At 38.6% G+C, this 16,080-nt stretch overlaps 1 protein-coding gene across 1 annotated transcript in view; it reads right to left on the minus strand.

Annotated features, from left to right (window-relative positions):
* Positions 1–16,080, minus strand: part of ADAMTS16 (ADAM metallopeptidase with thrombospondin type 1 motif 16) — a 96,590-nt gene that overhangs the window by 39,190 nt on the left and 41,320 nt on the right. Inside the window, exons 8-14 of the mRNA XM_070411440.1 lie at positions 12,728–12,881; positions 9,114–9,209; positions 7,233–7,381; positions 5,931–6,103; positions 4,064–4,194; positions 2,031–2,154; positions 1,381–1,625 (exon numbers count right to left, since the gene is read on the minus strand). Of these exons, the coding sequence (XP_070267541.1) occupies positions 1,381–1,625; positions 2,031–2,154; positions 4,064–4,194; positions 5,931–6,103; positions 7,233–7,381; positions 9,114–9,209; positions 12,728–12,881 (1,072 nt within the window). The remainder of the gene's footprint in view (positions 1–1,380; positions 1,626–2,030; positions 2,155–4,063; positions 4,195–5,930; positions 6,104–7,232; positions 7,382–9,113; positions 9,210–12,727; positions 12,882–16,080) is intronic.

The raw sequence follows: 16,080 nt of genomic DNA on the forward strand, positions 1-16,080 counted from the left end.
GAAAAACTTGAAACAATAGCAATGTCAACAAAATGTTGTTTAAAGTGATAAAATAAACAGTGTTCAGTCTCCAAAATTTGCATTAACTTTCTGAACAGGAATAAACTCCCAACTGGACTCAAGTATATCTAGTAACTATATAGACATTTGACTTGCCATATACTTAGTGTTTTCTCCACACAAGATGTTAGATGCCTTTGCCACCCAATAAACATATTTGGTTATCTCTTGCTTTCTCTCCATGTTCCTTCTGACTTCCCTGCAAATCCTCCCCATGAGAGTGAATCAGAAAGTGATACTTAAAAAGCACCATCAAACTTCCTAGTAACAACCCAGGACGCTGAAGTGATGTCATCCATGCCACTGCCAAAGCTAGGTCAGAGGACTTCCCCTGTGACTGGTTGCCTGTTGGCGTGTACCCAGGAGTTCCAGGAGAAACATATCTTACTAGTCAAGCTGATCTCTCAGGCTCAGCATAACTGTGAGCCATGGTTTAGGGTATAACATTGCATTTGGACTCTTCACCTTCCCGTGTAAAACCTGAACACATGGATCAGTAACCACCTTTACTCTCATAAGTGTATCAGGTCCCTGATCTCAGTGAGTAGGTTATCTATCTATTTATTTATTCATTTTTAAAGCAACATCACCATTATCCTGTTGATAGACATCTGCATTTCTGAGCCTTGGAGCCATTATGCATCCTTGATGTGATGTTCCAGTGGATAATGACACTGGCCCTTTTCTGACACCCTGGCACCACAGTCCCCTCCCTGACAACTCAGCTCAGGTCTCCATTGGTGTAGGGCAGGTTGGCACCCTGGAGAGTGGGCTGTACTGCAAGGCCATTGAGATGCTCCCCTTCTGACACCCTGAGGCTCTGTGACTCTTCTTCCACAAAAACAGTTCCTAATAAGCTGAACTCATTTTCAACCCTGACCCATTTCTCTTTCTCTATGATTATTATAGCTAACAGCCTGAGATGGTGAGAGAGAAATAATCAAGGCAAGAATGTAGGGTGAATAGTTTACCACAGGGTGAAGGAAGCCGTTCAGAGTCAGGAGGCACACACAGAGCCTCTCCCAGCCACAGAGCTTACAAAAGAGAAGCAGACATTTGTAAAGACTGACAGATAAAGACCCCAACATGGGAACTGCAGGACGTGCATAAATACACACTTAATCATGCACCAAGAAATGAAGATGATTAAAAAAGTCCACTGACCCATTCAGCCTATGCATTGATTAGTCTTGTTTCTGATGCATTACCTAATTGTAAGCATGCTTCTGTGCACTTAAAATTATACCAATAGCCTTGGACCTACAGAAATGCTAGAAGACCCCCAAATCCAAGCCCCAAAACCATGAGGCTGGAATCTACCTCCACGATCAGTGTTTCGTTGGTTGGCCCCGCAGAGGTCAAGCTCTCCGGCTCCCTGTGGGACCGTCGGTAGTTGAAGGCAGTGCCTGAAAACTTGTAGCGTCCGGGCCAGTCCACGGTCCAGTGTCCATTCAGGTAGTATGTTTTGAGGGCATTGCGCACAGCAATGTAGGAGGTAGATACATTCATTTCATAGATGCGAATACTCCGGGCTCCAGAAGGAATGGTAACCATCTGATAATACTCTAGATTAAAGCAGACAGGAGCAGGGAGGATGGGGTATTTCATTCATTTATGCCAAGGCCAAATCTCTCAGCATCTTCAGTACTCCATAACTACAACGTGAGAATCCTATAAGTGACTTATTTGTAATTGAAGCAGAGTTATTGTAATTTTCACTATTCCTAAGGATGACTCTAATTCAAATAACCTAGCAACCACTTTCTGTCAAAACAAAGGATTGAGAGTAGGCAGAAAAGGAGGCAGTTGTGGGACCTGTTCATTTTTATTGTTGACACTATTGCTCACCTCCACCTCCTGTCAAGAGTCTCAACACCTGCTGCATTCACTACACCTCAAATTCTTCCCACCAAGAAGTTCCCGTTTCGATCTTGTCTCTCAACCTCCGCAGGCAGCTGTGGCATACTCACGGTTGGTGCGGTGGTGCTTGGCATAGAGGCCCTTGTGCACCGTGCAGTCTGAGTTATTCCCCTTGCACACACCGCAAGAGTCTTCCACGGCACGGGATCCAAGGATGTTGTCACATCCAACTCTCTGGGATATTCATGAGGTCACACGTCATTCATGAAAGAAAAGATAACACGAGCAACATCACAAACCTAAAGCAGGAAACCTCCTCCCCGCTATAGTTGAAAATTCCACCAACACAGGGAAATTAACAAATATTTATTGGATACCCAATATGTGCACAGAAAGCCTGCAAATCTACTCTTCAGGCCCAAAGTTGGAAAACTTTAAATGTCAAACATAACGTGAACTCTTCAGGATTACTCACAGCTATTGTATCCTGAGCCCTGAATTGCATCTATCCAGTTGTTATGTTGGAAACATGGGTCAAGTGCAGACTGACATAAAGCACTTACTACAAACGACAAGCAATATGTTCTCACAAGGGTCCACTGGAATGTGCCCTGGTGCTTTTGAATCTCCTTGTTCAATGGCAGAGAAGTAGCACATGCCATGTGGAAGTAATTCCCAGCAGTAAATAATATAAAGGGCATATTTGTTCACCCTCTTACAATCTTAGGAACTCATTCTTTGTACAATTCTTGTTAGTTTTATATTTCCTAACAACGTCTATAGATCTACTCAGAAATGAAATAACTAGTCCACAATCCCTTGTTTGTAATCCATAGGGATGGATGCATTTCAGAGATTTTAGGATGGAAATTGACATATTGTGTATATAATGTGAAAGTCCCAGATGGGCCTAGGATAGCAATGATATTTCTATAACAAAATGCAGACATCTTCATACTACGTGGTTAAAAGAAAACTATCAAATAGTCTTACATCTGTTCAGGGAAGGTTTTTACCACCAAACAAATTCAGGTCAGCTTATATTTTCCATCCAAACAAAATTTCTATTTCATAGATTTTTAGATTTCAAAATTACAAATAAGGGATTGCAATATTATCATTAAGAATACCTGAAAATACTGAAATATTTAACAAATCAACTACTAATTAGACAAAACAGGTAGAGACTTGAGCATTTTAAAGCTGAAAAAGATTTTAATAGAATCATCTAGCCTAATCTTCATGCATTAAAAAGAATTACACCGAGGTCTTAGTGGGTGGTTCTACTTTGCTATGGTCCTATAACTTAGAGAAACTAGAACTTGGACTGAGGTTGTTGGACTCCAGTGAATAAGAATATTGAGTAACTTCTGTGTGTGATCTGGTCACGCCATCACTTTGTTTATAATGAAATTCTTTCCATAATTTACTTCTGCACATGGTAACAAGCTCCAAGGGTGATGTCCACTTAGTCACTGAGTCTTTCCCAGCCTGTCCTAAGTCCCTCTCTAATAGATGTTGAGGCTACTGGGTCTTCTGGAGACCCCTGGAATAGCTGCAGAGTGGCTCTCGGCTCTGAGCTGCCCGCCCCCCTTCATTACTCTCCACGCTACCGTTCAGCCACTGCATCTGACCCCACAACTCCACTAGTTCCCAATCTCAGTGCCTGATCTACACAGACACAATGATCAAAACCGGACTCCTCGTTCTGGCAGCGATTGTTCTTGTGAGAGCCCATTCCCCATCCCTCACCTCCCCCAGACCCCAACCCTTGCCTGCCTTCTGGATACTCTGATGACCGAGTTGGGTCTTACCCACCTATGCTCCTCTGCCTGCCTCCCTAACATTCCCCTTCCAACTCACCCTTTCAGATTTAGCTTGGAAGCTCTCTTCTCCAAGGAGCCCTGCAAATCTCCCAGATCCACATCTAAGAGAGAATCATCTATTTCCTTCTCCCTGCGCTCTGCCCCTTCAGTGCCACAAACCACTGTGTCTCAGCATGTGTACATCTGGCTTCTCCCCCACTGGGCTGTGACCTGAAAGGGCTTGTTTTTTGTCTGTTCTCTCTAGCTTCTTACAGGATGCCTGGCACAAAGCAGACTGTCTGGAGATGTTTGTTGAATGAATGAACGATCATTATTACCTCACATATCCCATCTATACAAACATTACGGCTATCCTCCGAGCATGGAGTCCCATCTTTGACTTTATTTGACAAAGAAAAGAAGAAATCAAATCCTTCTGCGATACAGTAGAGTTTGCATAAGTCCTGATCTTAAAAAGAAATACACACACAAACACAAATAAGAAAGATACTTAAGCTCTGATCATTTTTGCTCTAAATTTTAGATAGACTTTTTTTCTTTTTTGCCCATAAAATAAACTCCCACACAATAATACATTGCAAAGACATTTTTGTATGGTTGTTTCTTTAGGCTTGTTTTTTTCCCCTTTAATTTATTATCTAAATGTTCACTGTTACTTTTTACTCAACTCTCTACTAGTCTTTGTTCTTTACACAGTGGTTGGCACATAGTAGGCATTCAATAAACATTTGTTGATTTGAACTACATTACTATTAACTATTCTACTAGTATAATTAACTACTCTCTTGTAGAAATGCAAAGAAGTCACTACAATTTTATAACAATATGTCAAATTCTCACAAATAAAATGTAACAAGAAATAAAAGTATTGAATTTCTTAATTGCTAATACAGTTGAAAAAATACATAATATTTTAAATTGATAGAGGGCATCACTTTTAGATGAAATCTCCAGAAAATTATGTTTTCTAAAATTTATTATAAAAATATTGATACATAAAGAACGTGGGTATCATCATATCCTTAAGACTGGTAAAGTTCACTTCCTCTCTCATTTCAAGGGTTTATGATTTATATGATTAAATATAAACTTTTGTAAAAACCATATCCCTTTGTTTTCTCCTTGGTAAGAAGGGAACAATTTATGATGAACGTTTTTGTCTGCCTTAGGAGTTCTCATAGGCTCAAGACTCATCTACAAATATTTTCTTTATTTTATAAGACACCCACCTGAACAATTTTAAGATCAAACTTAGTGCTTCCATTATTAATATGTTTATTTACTGAAGACTAGCAAGGTCAGGAATAACATGCACATTTTTTGACCCCAATTTCAAAGTTCTTTCTACTTTTTTCACTGGCTTAATTTTCTCTGAGTTAAAGAGTGAAAATACCACCAAGAATGCTTTGTATGAAATTGCTGACAATTTTCTTTCCATAATCTACTAATTTCATAAACCTTTCAGCATGAAAATATTATATATTATGATGAAGAAAGTAAATGTCACATGAGAAGTTCCAAGTTATGTATTTCTTGAGTGTTGCTTGGACAATATTCCAAATTTCTAAGAATAAGATGATTAGATGTTATTTGGACTTATTCTTAAATTATACCACTTAAGCTACCAAGCTCAAGTTATAATAATCATAAGACTAATGCATATTTTTCTCCAACTAGAGAGTAAAATCTTACATATGTCACAAATAAACATCTCGGTTTTTAGTTATATTATAGATCAAGACTTTCTGAATATAGTATACTTTAAAATTATCTGATTTTCCAAAAGATACTAAAGTTGTTCCTTCATTATTTGGCAATTATGTGTTCATTGGGTAACATGCTTATAGAAATATCACCATCAACTATAGGGATTTGTAATTAAAATAAGCATTGACCTATTGACAATTAAACATCTACTTTCCATTTTTTACCACTTCTAAATTTAATGGTATTATAAACTTGTTCTCTGTTTGGCTTGTTAATTTCTGACCACACAGCTGGTCAAGTTTAGATTAAGATGCCAGTGGCCATGTGTCAAAATACCCCAGAAACGGATCTGTGACACTGATCTCATATAGGGGTATCTGATCTACCCGAACACCACACCATCTATCATGTAGTTCTTTCAGGAGGAAAGATAATAAAGTAGGAGGCTATCACTATTGAGTAGGGTTTGGGATTTACCTTCTACTTGCGTGTAAGGCTTCCACTTGTAGTGCCACCCTCGAAACCGTTTGCTGTTGTATTCCGCACACTGCATGGCACGGAAGTCAACACTATCGTGGGGACATTTCTGACTGTTGCAAAGCTTCAGAGTGCGAGTGGAGCCCTCACAAAACTTCCCGCCATGGGATGGTCTGGAACACATATTTTGCTGTTAGAAACCTTACATTTTAATAGGGACTTGCCCCTTCCTTCAAATTGGGCTTATTGAAGAGATGTAGCAGATAATGTTAAATTACTTACAGGGGCTACTAAGTAGTCACTGATAATTTCTTATATATTAACGACATGGGCAGTGTTTCCTTTTCTATTGAGTGTATAGTTTACAATGTTGGCAGAAGAGGTTAGAATGTGGTAAGCAGCTTTGTGTGTATTTGTTAATGCCGCCTCCCAGCCTCCTTCTGCGGGAATAGGGTCAGCATTGCTCCGAATTCCATAAAGGAGGGGACAACAAGGGAGGGCAGTGGCTCTCCCAGAATTACGCAGTTGATAGAAAGCAGAATTGAGAATGAAATTGAACTATACCACTTCTCTCCACTACTAGCTTCCTGCGACAAGGCCAGGGCACCCAATTGGGTCAGAAGTAACAGTCACCTTCCACTTGTTGGCACTGACAGCAAATGCCCCAGGTTCTCTGCTACCCGCTCAGAATTCATGTGGACCACCAGGATGAGAGCATCCTGTCCATGCAGGAACCTATTGGGTCTCACATGTTAAAGCCAGGACTGAGATAATGGCAATATGACATATCTTAAACAAACCGAGGCGCATAAAGAGGATTTAGAAATCTATTCACTCCACTGTACTGGTGACTGCATTTAACATTCTTGTCATATAACAGGAGGCCACCACAATGAAAGCACATATTGGAAAGGTAAATATTTTTGATAAAAACCAAAAATTATGTTTTTTCACATAAAATAATTGTTCTTGTTCATTTTTATCCTCTATACTTTTCTTATGATGTTTTCTTTGTTTTAGGCACTCCCTTGGCATTTCAAGTATACATGGTTACAATCCAATTTTGGAATATCACTGTTGGATCTATTACTTTTTGCTATGGTTAGATAGTTACAAGCATCTCATATAAAAAAATATCATTGTTTTAGAAATGTTTGAGGGAAAAGGCTATCCTGTGTAATGGTTCTTACAATAATATTTGAAGTACGGAATGAGTACGACTGAGCTCAGGTACAGGCACTGTTTGAAAGGCTGTGGCAGAGAGATGCTCACTTGTGAGTTGGGAAATTCAGACTTGCTTACTTGGGATTAGTGCAGAGGCGGTCTCTGTGGGACACCCCTCCTCCGCAGGTCCTGGAGCATGGTGACCAGGGAGACCAGTCTGACCAGTGGCCGTGGGTAGGCTTAGGGCCTTCATCACCATATTTCACACACTGCCCTCCACGGCACCACTAAAAGTTAAAAAAAAAAATAGTAGATATGACCTCATGGATAGATCGGTGGATCAGCACTCTTGTAATGCTTAATGCTCAGTCACGGGGAGTCTGGTACCATAAGCAGACATTCTTGTCCCTAACCATTAGTAGCACATCATACAAACACACTTAAGGATGCTTCTTTTGTCTTTCCACACCTATCATTGCTCTGTAAATCCATGTAAACGAAACATAAATAGAAAAAAAAAACCCAGCTGAGCTGCTGGAACTGGACACATTTAATTAAGTAGTGTTGCATAGATAGTCAGCTCTCAAGTGAATGGACGCAGATCTCTCCTGAAAACAATGTGCTTTTCACATCTCATTTTCAGCTGAGACCGAGTTTCAGGTAGAGAAATCCAGCTGGAGGTTCCACATGATTCAACACCTTGTCATTTCTGGCAGGTGGACTGTGACTTTTCTCGAAGGCACCTGGACTCAGAGCCTGGAGGTCATAACTGATGCACGTCAGAGGTCACAGGGCTTTCTAAGATGAAATAATCTGCACAGAACTTGTCTGTCTCTGGAGATGCTATCAGCTCCCCTTTCTCAAGAGAAGGGCCCATCAATGTGGATTCATGCTAACATCTACATGGTTCCTTCACTCCCACCCCACATAAAAGCTACACAAGCTCTCACATTGTGTTCAGTGGTGTTGGATTTTCTACCTATGGCTTGGTGTAGACCTAGGCCATCTGTTGAGAGGAGGTAAGTACCTGCCTTGTTCCTTGTGGCTGGCAGAGCCTGTCCTGGGGTGAGGGGTAGGACAATTTAGAGCCACCTGATTTGTTCTGAGAGGAAAAAAAATGCTGTTTTTATAAGAGGCCGGTAAAAATATTTCAATTATTAATGAATGTATTGTTGCTATTTGATCATTGTTGGCACATGGGAGTGACAATTTCAAATAGTTCAATTTAATATTATTTAAGAAAAAAAAATTAAAATTTTAAAATATAAGTAAGTCTGAGGACTAAAGCCTCATCTATTGAATTCTTTGGTTCTTTGCTACAAGCAAAAAAAGTCTCTCTTTCACTACTGCCTTCCCTCACCCCAGCTGAAAAACTGAAGTCTCACAGCCCTGACCCCTCTCAGGTCCATGAGGGGCATTTGGAGACCCCTCTCTCCAAATCTATGCTCTGTGCCTTTAACATTACTACTTAGTGCTGGATCTCTAGGTGGTTAAATGGTCGTTAAGGGTTTAATGTTTTCCCTTACTAAATAGGTTCAGCTGTCACCTTTGCCTGAACATCCACATCTCTTAATTCCAGCCAACTCATCAATTATATCATTGAACAAAGTGAAAAAAAAGTCTTCTTCATGATATCAATATATACACAATATTTTCACATGTGTAGGTCTGCACATATATATGAGAAAGAAGGGCTTAAAAATACCAAGGCAAGCCCTAACTGGTTTGGCTCAGTGGATAGAGCATTGGCCTGCGGACTGAAGGGTCCCAGGTTCGATTCCGGTCAAGGGCATGTACCTTGGTTGCGGGCACATCCCCAGTCGGGGGTGTGCAGGAGGCAGCTGATCAATGTCTCTCTCTCACTGATGTTTCTAGCTCTCTATCCCTCTCCCTTCCTCTCTGTAAAAAATCAATAACAATATATTAAAAAAAATACCAAGGCAAGATGAGGAGAGATGAATAGGCTAAAAGACTGACATCTAAATATGACACTGTATGTGCCTAAGATCAGCATCTTACCATGTCATGCCCACAAATGGTGCCTTCTGCTGCTGGCATAAATTTAGTCTCACACTTCCTTCCAATCCGATGACACCATAAGGCTTTACAGATATCCTAAAAGGAGAAAAAAGGTCATCAGTATTACAAATGACCCATGAAAACTTTAAGAGGAAACAACTGATATAAATTAAAACTGATATCTGCTTAGCAGTAGATGCATAGATAGAGTGAGAACCCTGAAGATTCATGTTCTAGATTTGGTTCATCCCTGAAACTTTATTTGTTTTTCATTATAAATTTACCAAAATTATATTTTCTAAGCTAATAAGTTAAATATATCCCTCACCTGGTAGTTCGATTGGTTGGAGTCCCATATACCAAAAGGTTGTGTATTTGACCTTTAGTTGGGGACATACGGGAGGCAACTGATCAGTTTCTCTTTCTCTTTCTTTCCCTTCTTCTCTGTCTAAAATCAATCCTAGGGTGAGGCTAAAAAATTAATAAGTAAAATATGCCTAATCCAGACATTGCAGACAACTCCAAAAAATTAAAATTAACAAAACAATAAAACTTAAGATATTATAATTTATCCTTGACCCCATCTTTCATTAAGTTCTCCAAGTCTGAATCCCCAATTTTCAAATTAAAGAGGATTATGAATCTTGCTGCCTTGTCCATTGATCCATCCATATATCCAGAAATAAATCATAGAGTTAGAAAACCCTTAAAATATCATACAATCCTTGTTACTGTTTTTTCAACATATCAAAAATTATTTGATACTTTGGTACCCTATAGATATAACTGTCTGCCATCAGATGAAACATGACAGACACTCTATTCTGAAAAACAAATAAAATTTCTAGTACCTCAAAGAATTAGATAATACAGTAAAAATTAAACCACAACCAGACAACCAAAACCAATTACTCCTGTTCACATTTATCGTACTTTGACTTAGCCGCTGACCGCTGGACATAATGTACAGTTATTGTATTAAATTCAGCATCGTTGTTGCACATCATTATATTCTTAATAAAACTTCAGGGTCCTCTTAGAACAAAGATCCTTTTAATCATGGTTCTAGGGCCTGAGAGTTGGAATGTAAGATGTTCTGGGCATGGGGGAATCTCCCAATTTCCACAGAAGCCAGGACACAAAGGTGATCAAATTTCCAAGTATTCTGGCAGCTTGTATTTCAGACTGCAGGGTCAGGGCAGCAAGCAATGTTGACAAAGCATACAGGTACTTGATGAAGACACAACATTTATAATAATCAATATTTAACTCAGAAAACAAGTTGAAGCCCAAGTTGTAGATAGTTCACTCATGATTTTATTTTTGCAGCTAAGAAATACTATCTTAATGAAGGCTCTCACTTGCTATTCTATCCCCTAATTTAAGATCTATGCTTGCAAAGACTAACTTTAGTAATATGACTTGGTGCATTTTAACATTACAACCTAACACCTCCATAAAACCATTTTCAATGACTGTGTTGAAAATTTATTGTTTCTATATTGTGAATAGAGTGTCAGCAGATTCATTTTCTCAAACTGTCTGTATTATGCTCTCCAAAAATGTAAACTGAAAATGTAATTACAAATGATGTAATAATAAGGTATACAATCTATTACAATTATTTGTTTTGCAAGCAGTGGGCTGTTTTTATCACTAATTTTGATTATCACTATGTAACTCATCAGTAACAGAGAAAACCATGGCCATTTAAGCATGGGAGTTTACACATGAGTATGTAAACATACATACATATACATCAAATGTACATGCATCCAAAGATGCCTTTGCATTTGCACTGTATATTAACTTTTGAAACTAATTAGCATGTGGTACTTAGAAGAGGTACATCCCTTTCTAAAGTATCATCTATCCATCTATCTATCACCCTGCTCAGCAAATTTAATTAAGTGGCTCTTATGTGATAGGTGTTGGCGTAGGCACTGGGTAATTTTCTTCCCACTTATTCTTTTATGTTCTTCTATCAGAAGACTTACTATTCTTTACATTTCAACCTAACAAAATAGAACTATTTTCATAAAATTTCAGAAGTTCATTAAAAAAGATAAATTTCATAATTAAAAATGACCTGAGATAATTCAGTCCACATAAAAAATAAAAAAAAATCTCTAATTGCCATATAATATGTAATTTTGAATTCAATATATTAGAGATTCTGTCACAAAAATATAATTTAACTTATAAAGACAAAATACATCAAGTTTATTTGTGTTGAAGAACAATTTTACATGATGATGAGCTGACATTTTGTTGAAAAGTTTTTTTTTATTTCAAAAGGTTTTTCTTCTACTGTCATAATTAAGTAACTGATAATAGGCTTACTTTTTTGCATACGAAAACTATAAAACTAGAAAAAATATAGAGGTGAATTGTTTTAGACCTCTCATGACAGGGAACATAGTACATGATCCTGGAGAGAAGGGAAACTCACAGGTGAGTGACAAATTTGCCTCAGCTCCCTGCAAATGTTTCATTGCCTGCAAATATTTCCTCAGTAATGAAAAAATGGAAAAATATGCACATTAACTTATTTTCTATATTTTCCAAATGGTATGAGGATATCATGGATGACATAATCCATGGTCACAGAGCAAAGTAATGTGGAAACCAGAAGTATGTTTCTAGTTTGAAATAAAACATTCATTTTAAGCACTTTTTTTTTTTAACATAAAGAAGAGTAACACTCAAAAAATTCTTAGGAAATTCACATTGTGCCCATGGAATATATACTGATGTGGACTGATTTATTATTCTTGGTCCAAGCTGAGATGACTCAGCTGAGGAGATAAAAACCCAGTCTAGCACATGGCTATAACTGACCTTTGTAGGAGCTCTATTTGAGTTTAGAAATTGGGAATATTCTGGTGCATTTTGAAATGTTTGGAGGTTTCTGGAGGACTATATATTTTTTTGTCTACCTTCGTCTTAATTCTATTATAAACTAGAATAAAAGAAATCTCAAAAAGAGTTACTTTCATTTAATCTATGGGTAGGTCTCCTTGTGGTTCAGTAAAGCAAGTTCCTAAATCTCCATTTCCCTGTCTAGCAAGAACACTCCTCTCTGTGTTATATGAGGAATTTATATTAGGAGAGCATGCGGGTGATGTCCCTGGGGTTGGTGAACTAGCTAGCATCTGCTTCAAGAAACTTGTCTATATATACTTTATTTGGAGAATTTAGTAATCAGAAGCCCTAGATAAGCTGCTACTTTATAGTAAATTATGCTTAAAGAGGTGGAAGATAATGGTGGACCTGGTTTTTTTAATACCACTTTAAAAAAATGCAGAGTATTAGTTTGCCAACTTACACCAACCAAAAGTAATTGCTGATCTCCCACGTGATAAATCAGAAAGAAAGAAGTGACCTAACAGGCCAAGTCGTTCTCAAGTGAAAACTGATACCCACAACAGTATCAGTCATCATTTTCTTTGCCAGTAAAACATGTGTTTCCTGTTATACGGGGCCAGCCCTAACATACAGGATTTGACATTTGGTAGGTACCCAATAAGTGCAGAATACATCAATGTCAGTTACACTGAATAAAACGGTTTTATGAATAATAGTGCACTGAACACTGGCCAGTAATCACTTGCCTTTTTAAAATCCAGCATGCAAAGCTTGGCTTTCTCTCCAAATTGCCACTTGCACTGCGTGTTTGCATCGTATAACTGTCCCGGCAATTTCTCAGGATACTTGTATTCTTTCACAGGCTTTGGCTGATCAGCAAGGCATGTCGCTTGGGCAGTGCTGAATCAAAGATGAGATGCCAAAAGAATTATCAAAGAGGTACATCAGTTATGCCATACAATTTACCACATATATTATATAGAGAAGAGGAGATTTTTTTCCCTAAAGGTCCAATATAACAATTATCTTAATTAAATTTCAATATAGGGGCCACATTTTCAGAAACTGTTCATTTTGCTTTTTCCAGGAAGGCAATTTGTTTTTTCTTAGATTACTCAAAATCTTCATGGGGAAAAGCGAAATGGAATAATACAACCAGATGTTCAATGTGAAAAGCTCCTATTACAGACCACTTTTATGTACACTTCTTGCCAGGAACAATCAAAAGATGGAAATGGGTATTGTAAAAGGCAAAACACAATCTGCCAATTTCAAAGATTAAAATGTGTTTTCTCTCCCTCTCTCTCTCTGCCTGCCTCCCTTTCTTCCTTCTTCTTCTAGGCTAGGGGACACCTGCACAACAGATTATCGCTTCCAAAGGTTCTGTATGAACCATTGCAACACTTTCCACCAGCAATGCTCTATACTCATGCTAATTTCTTACTAGACTTCGAAGTCCAGGAGGAAAATAACTCTGCTTAAGTTTACTAGCAGATGGCTAAAGGCCAACTAATAATTCCTTCCTCCACAAATACAGTATCCCCTTCCCTACCAGGGCTGTACTTAGGTATAATGTTTGCATTTGGAGGGAGGAGGAACAAGTGTTTGCAAATAGCAACTAAATCCTACTTATAAATTTCAATAAGCCAAAAGGGGAAAAAAGGCCTCTGTAATCACAATAAATTAATCAACAGCAGATCTGCTCATGCATCTCCAACCTTTTCATTGTGTGCTTGTCCACCTTGATTGGAATCTTTCTGGCCCCAGTCTTCAGGGCCCTAGTCCCAGATTCCAGTGCCTTGGAGCCCACTGATGCATGACTTCAATTAATATCCACACACAAAAAACATGAGGGATGGCACAAGCCACTCTGCACGAGACATTAATCCTACATGCAATGAGGTCAGAAGGTTTTTCAGAGCAAACCAAGGGCATATTTATGAGTAAAGAAAAATGAATAAAAGCATAATTAACACTTCAAGACAGGAGTGATTTGTCAAACTGTGAATTCCACAGCCCCTCTCTCCAATGGATCTCAAATGATTTCTGTATACTAGTAAGATGTCTCAAATTATTTCCCAAAGTTTACATCAGGGTTGGCAATATTATTCCCTGTCCATGGGCAGGAAACTAGGTAAAGTCAGCTATACTGATTGGTTCACATGAGAGATTGAAAAATTACAAAGAGGTTCACAGGTTCAGGAATTTTTACAGTTTGTGTAAATGTAACTTGCTATTTATAATTCAGCCTTAAAATTAAAATCAAAGAGAACTTCCCCTTCTAACTATGGTGGCCTGGCATGTATCAAATGGATCCTTCTGTAGGCATCAGAAAACTATTAAACTAAAAAGGACACAAGGGATGAAAATGTACAGAGCAAAGGGAGGCCCAGAGCTGAGTCTGACACCCAGTGTTATTTTCCTCCTCAAAAAGGGAATTTGTTGAGTTGTAAGCATCTGCTAGGAAGACAAGTGGCAGAGTAGAAAGTGAAAGCTGAGGGCCTGAGGAGCTGAGTAAAGTTTTTGGCAACCTGGTGGGGCTGGGAGATGAACATTGGAACCGAGGCTCTGCCGGAAAGGAGGGGCCCTGGTACACCACAGGATTTTCATTGACAGTACAATAGGCCTAATTCTAGGAGTGAGAACAACCTCAATAGGCCAGGTTAGAAAGTGAATGAGGATAAACTCCAACCACCCCATCTGCTAAAAATAAAATCATTACTTTGTCTTTAAACGTTTCATAAACAATGCCCTCATTTATCAACATTAGTATGTTTACTAGGAGATAAGACCAAATGATTGAAATCCAAGAGAATATACACATAATAGAGGCAGACTCATAGGAAATTTAGCTACTAGTATAATCAGAAATAGAATTCAAAATTACTGTAATTAATAGATTCAAGAAAATAAAAAATGAAGAATTTCACCAAAGAAATAATGCATATGGTGTATTGTTAAAAGTTATAATATTTACAAAATTGGAATCCCCCCAAAAAAGAGAGGATAGGAAGAATGGGACAGAGTAAATATTTGTAAATAAAATGGCCAAGAATGTTCAAAAACTGATAGAACACAGCAAACCATAGATTTAAGCAGTTCTAAAATCCCAAACAGAAAGCACACATAGGTACATATAGGAATTCTACAGGAAACCAAAAACACACACACAAAAAATCAAAAGCTACCTGAAGAAAAAGAGACAAGACTGACAGCTGTCTTATCAATAGAAATGACAAAAGCCAGGAAACAATGAAATGACAGCTTCAAATTACAAGAGAAAGATAACTGCTGAGCTAGAATCCCATTCAAAAGCAAAATACCCTTTACAAAGAGAGTAAAATAAAGACAAACATGAATATCCCACTAAGAAGCCCACAATAAAACAAACAAACAAACAAACAAACAAATAACACTCTAATAGGACTGGCTCAGACACAGAGGAAATGCTCTCAGATGGAAAATGGAAATGCTAGAAGCAATGAAGAGCAATGTAAGGGTAATTATGTTTGTCACAAAACCATAGAGAAAAGCACATGCTGGTGAGGAAGAGGTCCCTGCCTGGTCAATAAACACACAGTGCACAGACTGAGAGCCTGGAAGAACCCCACAGTTGGGGAAGATGCAGGAACACACATATCAATGCCAGGATATGACAGTCAGCTCTGATTAGCGTCACATATGAAGAGCTGAAACTCCACGTGTTGAGCTCACCCCTTTTAGATCTGGTTAGGCTCATGCTTGGACCTGCTTGCTCCTGCCCTATTGGCCAAATCCGGTCACACAGCTAAGCCCAGTCAATGAGGTAAGTATAGGGATCCCCCAGAATGTGGGTGCAAGAAGGAAACACATGACAGATATTTTATAAACAACCTACCAAAATATCTACAAGGATAAAAGAGGTCTTGACTCTTTCACATGCCCTGCACCAAAATCAGGTAGCTTGCATGTGACAAGAAAAACAGTAAACATTGTAGGACAGCGGTTGCCAACCTTTCGGACCTCACGGACCAACAGTGGTCCACAGACCACCGGTTGGCGACCACTGTTGTAGGAGATCATGGGACAGACGATATGCATGACTTTAAGGTAGGCAGAG

This window comes from Myotis yumanensis, unplaced genomic scaffold, assembly GCF_028538775.1.
Source record: "Myotis yumanensis isolate MYYU_CA2020_CCGP unplaced genomic scaffold, mMyoYum1.0.hap1 SCAF_4, whole genome shotgun sequence".
Classification (NCBI taxonomy): domain Eukaryota; kingdom Metazoa; phylum Chordata; class Mammalia; order Chiroptera; family Vespertilionidae; genus Myotis; species Myotis yumanensis.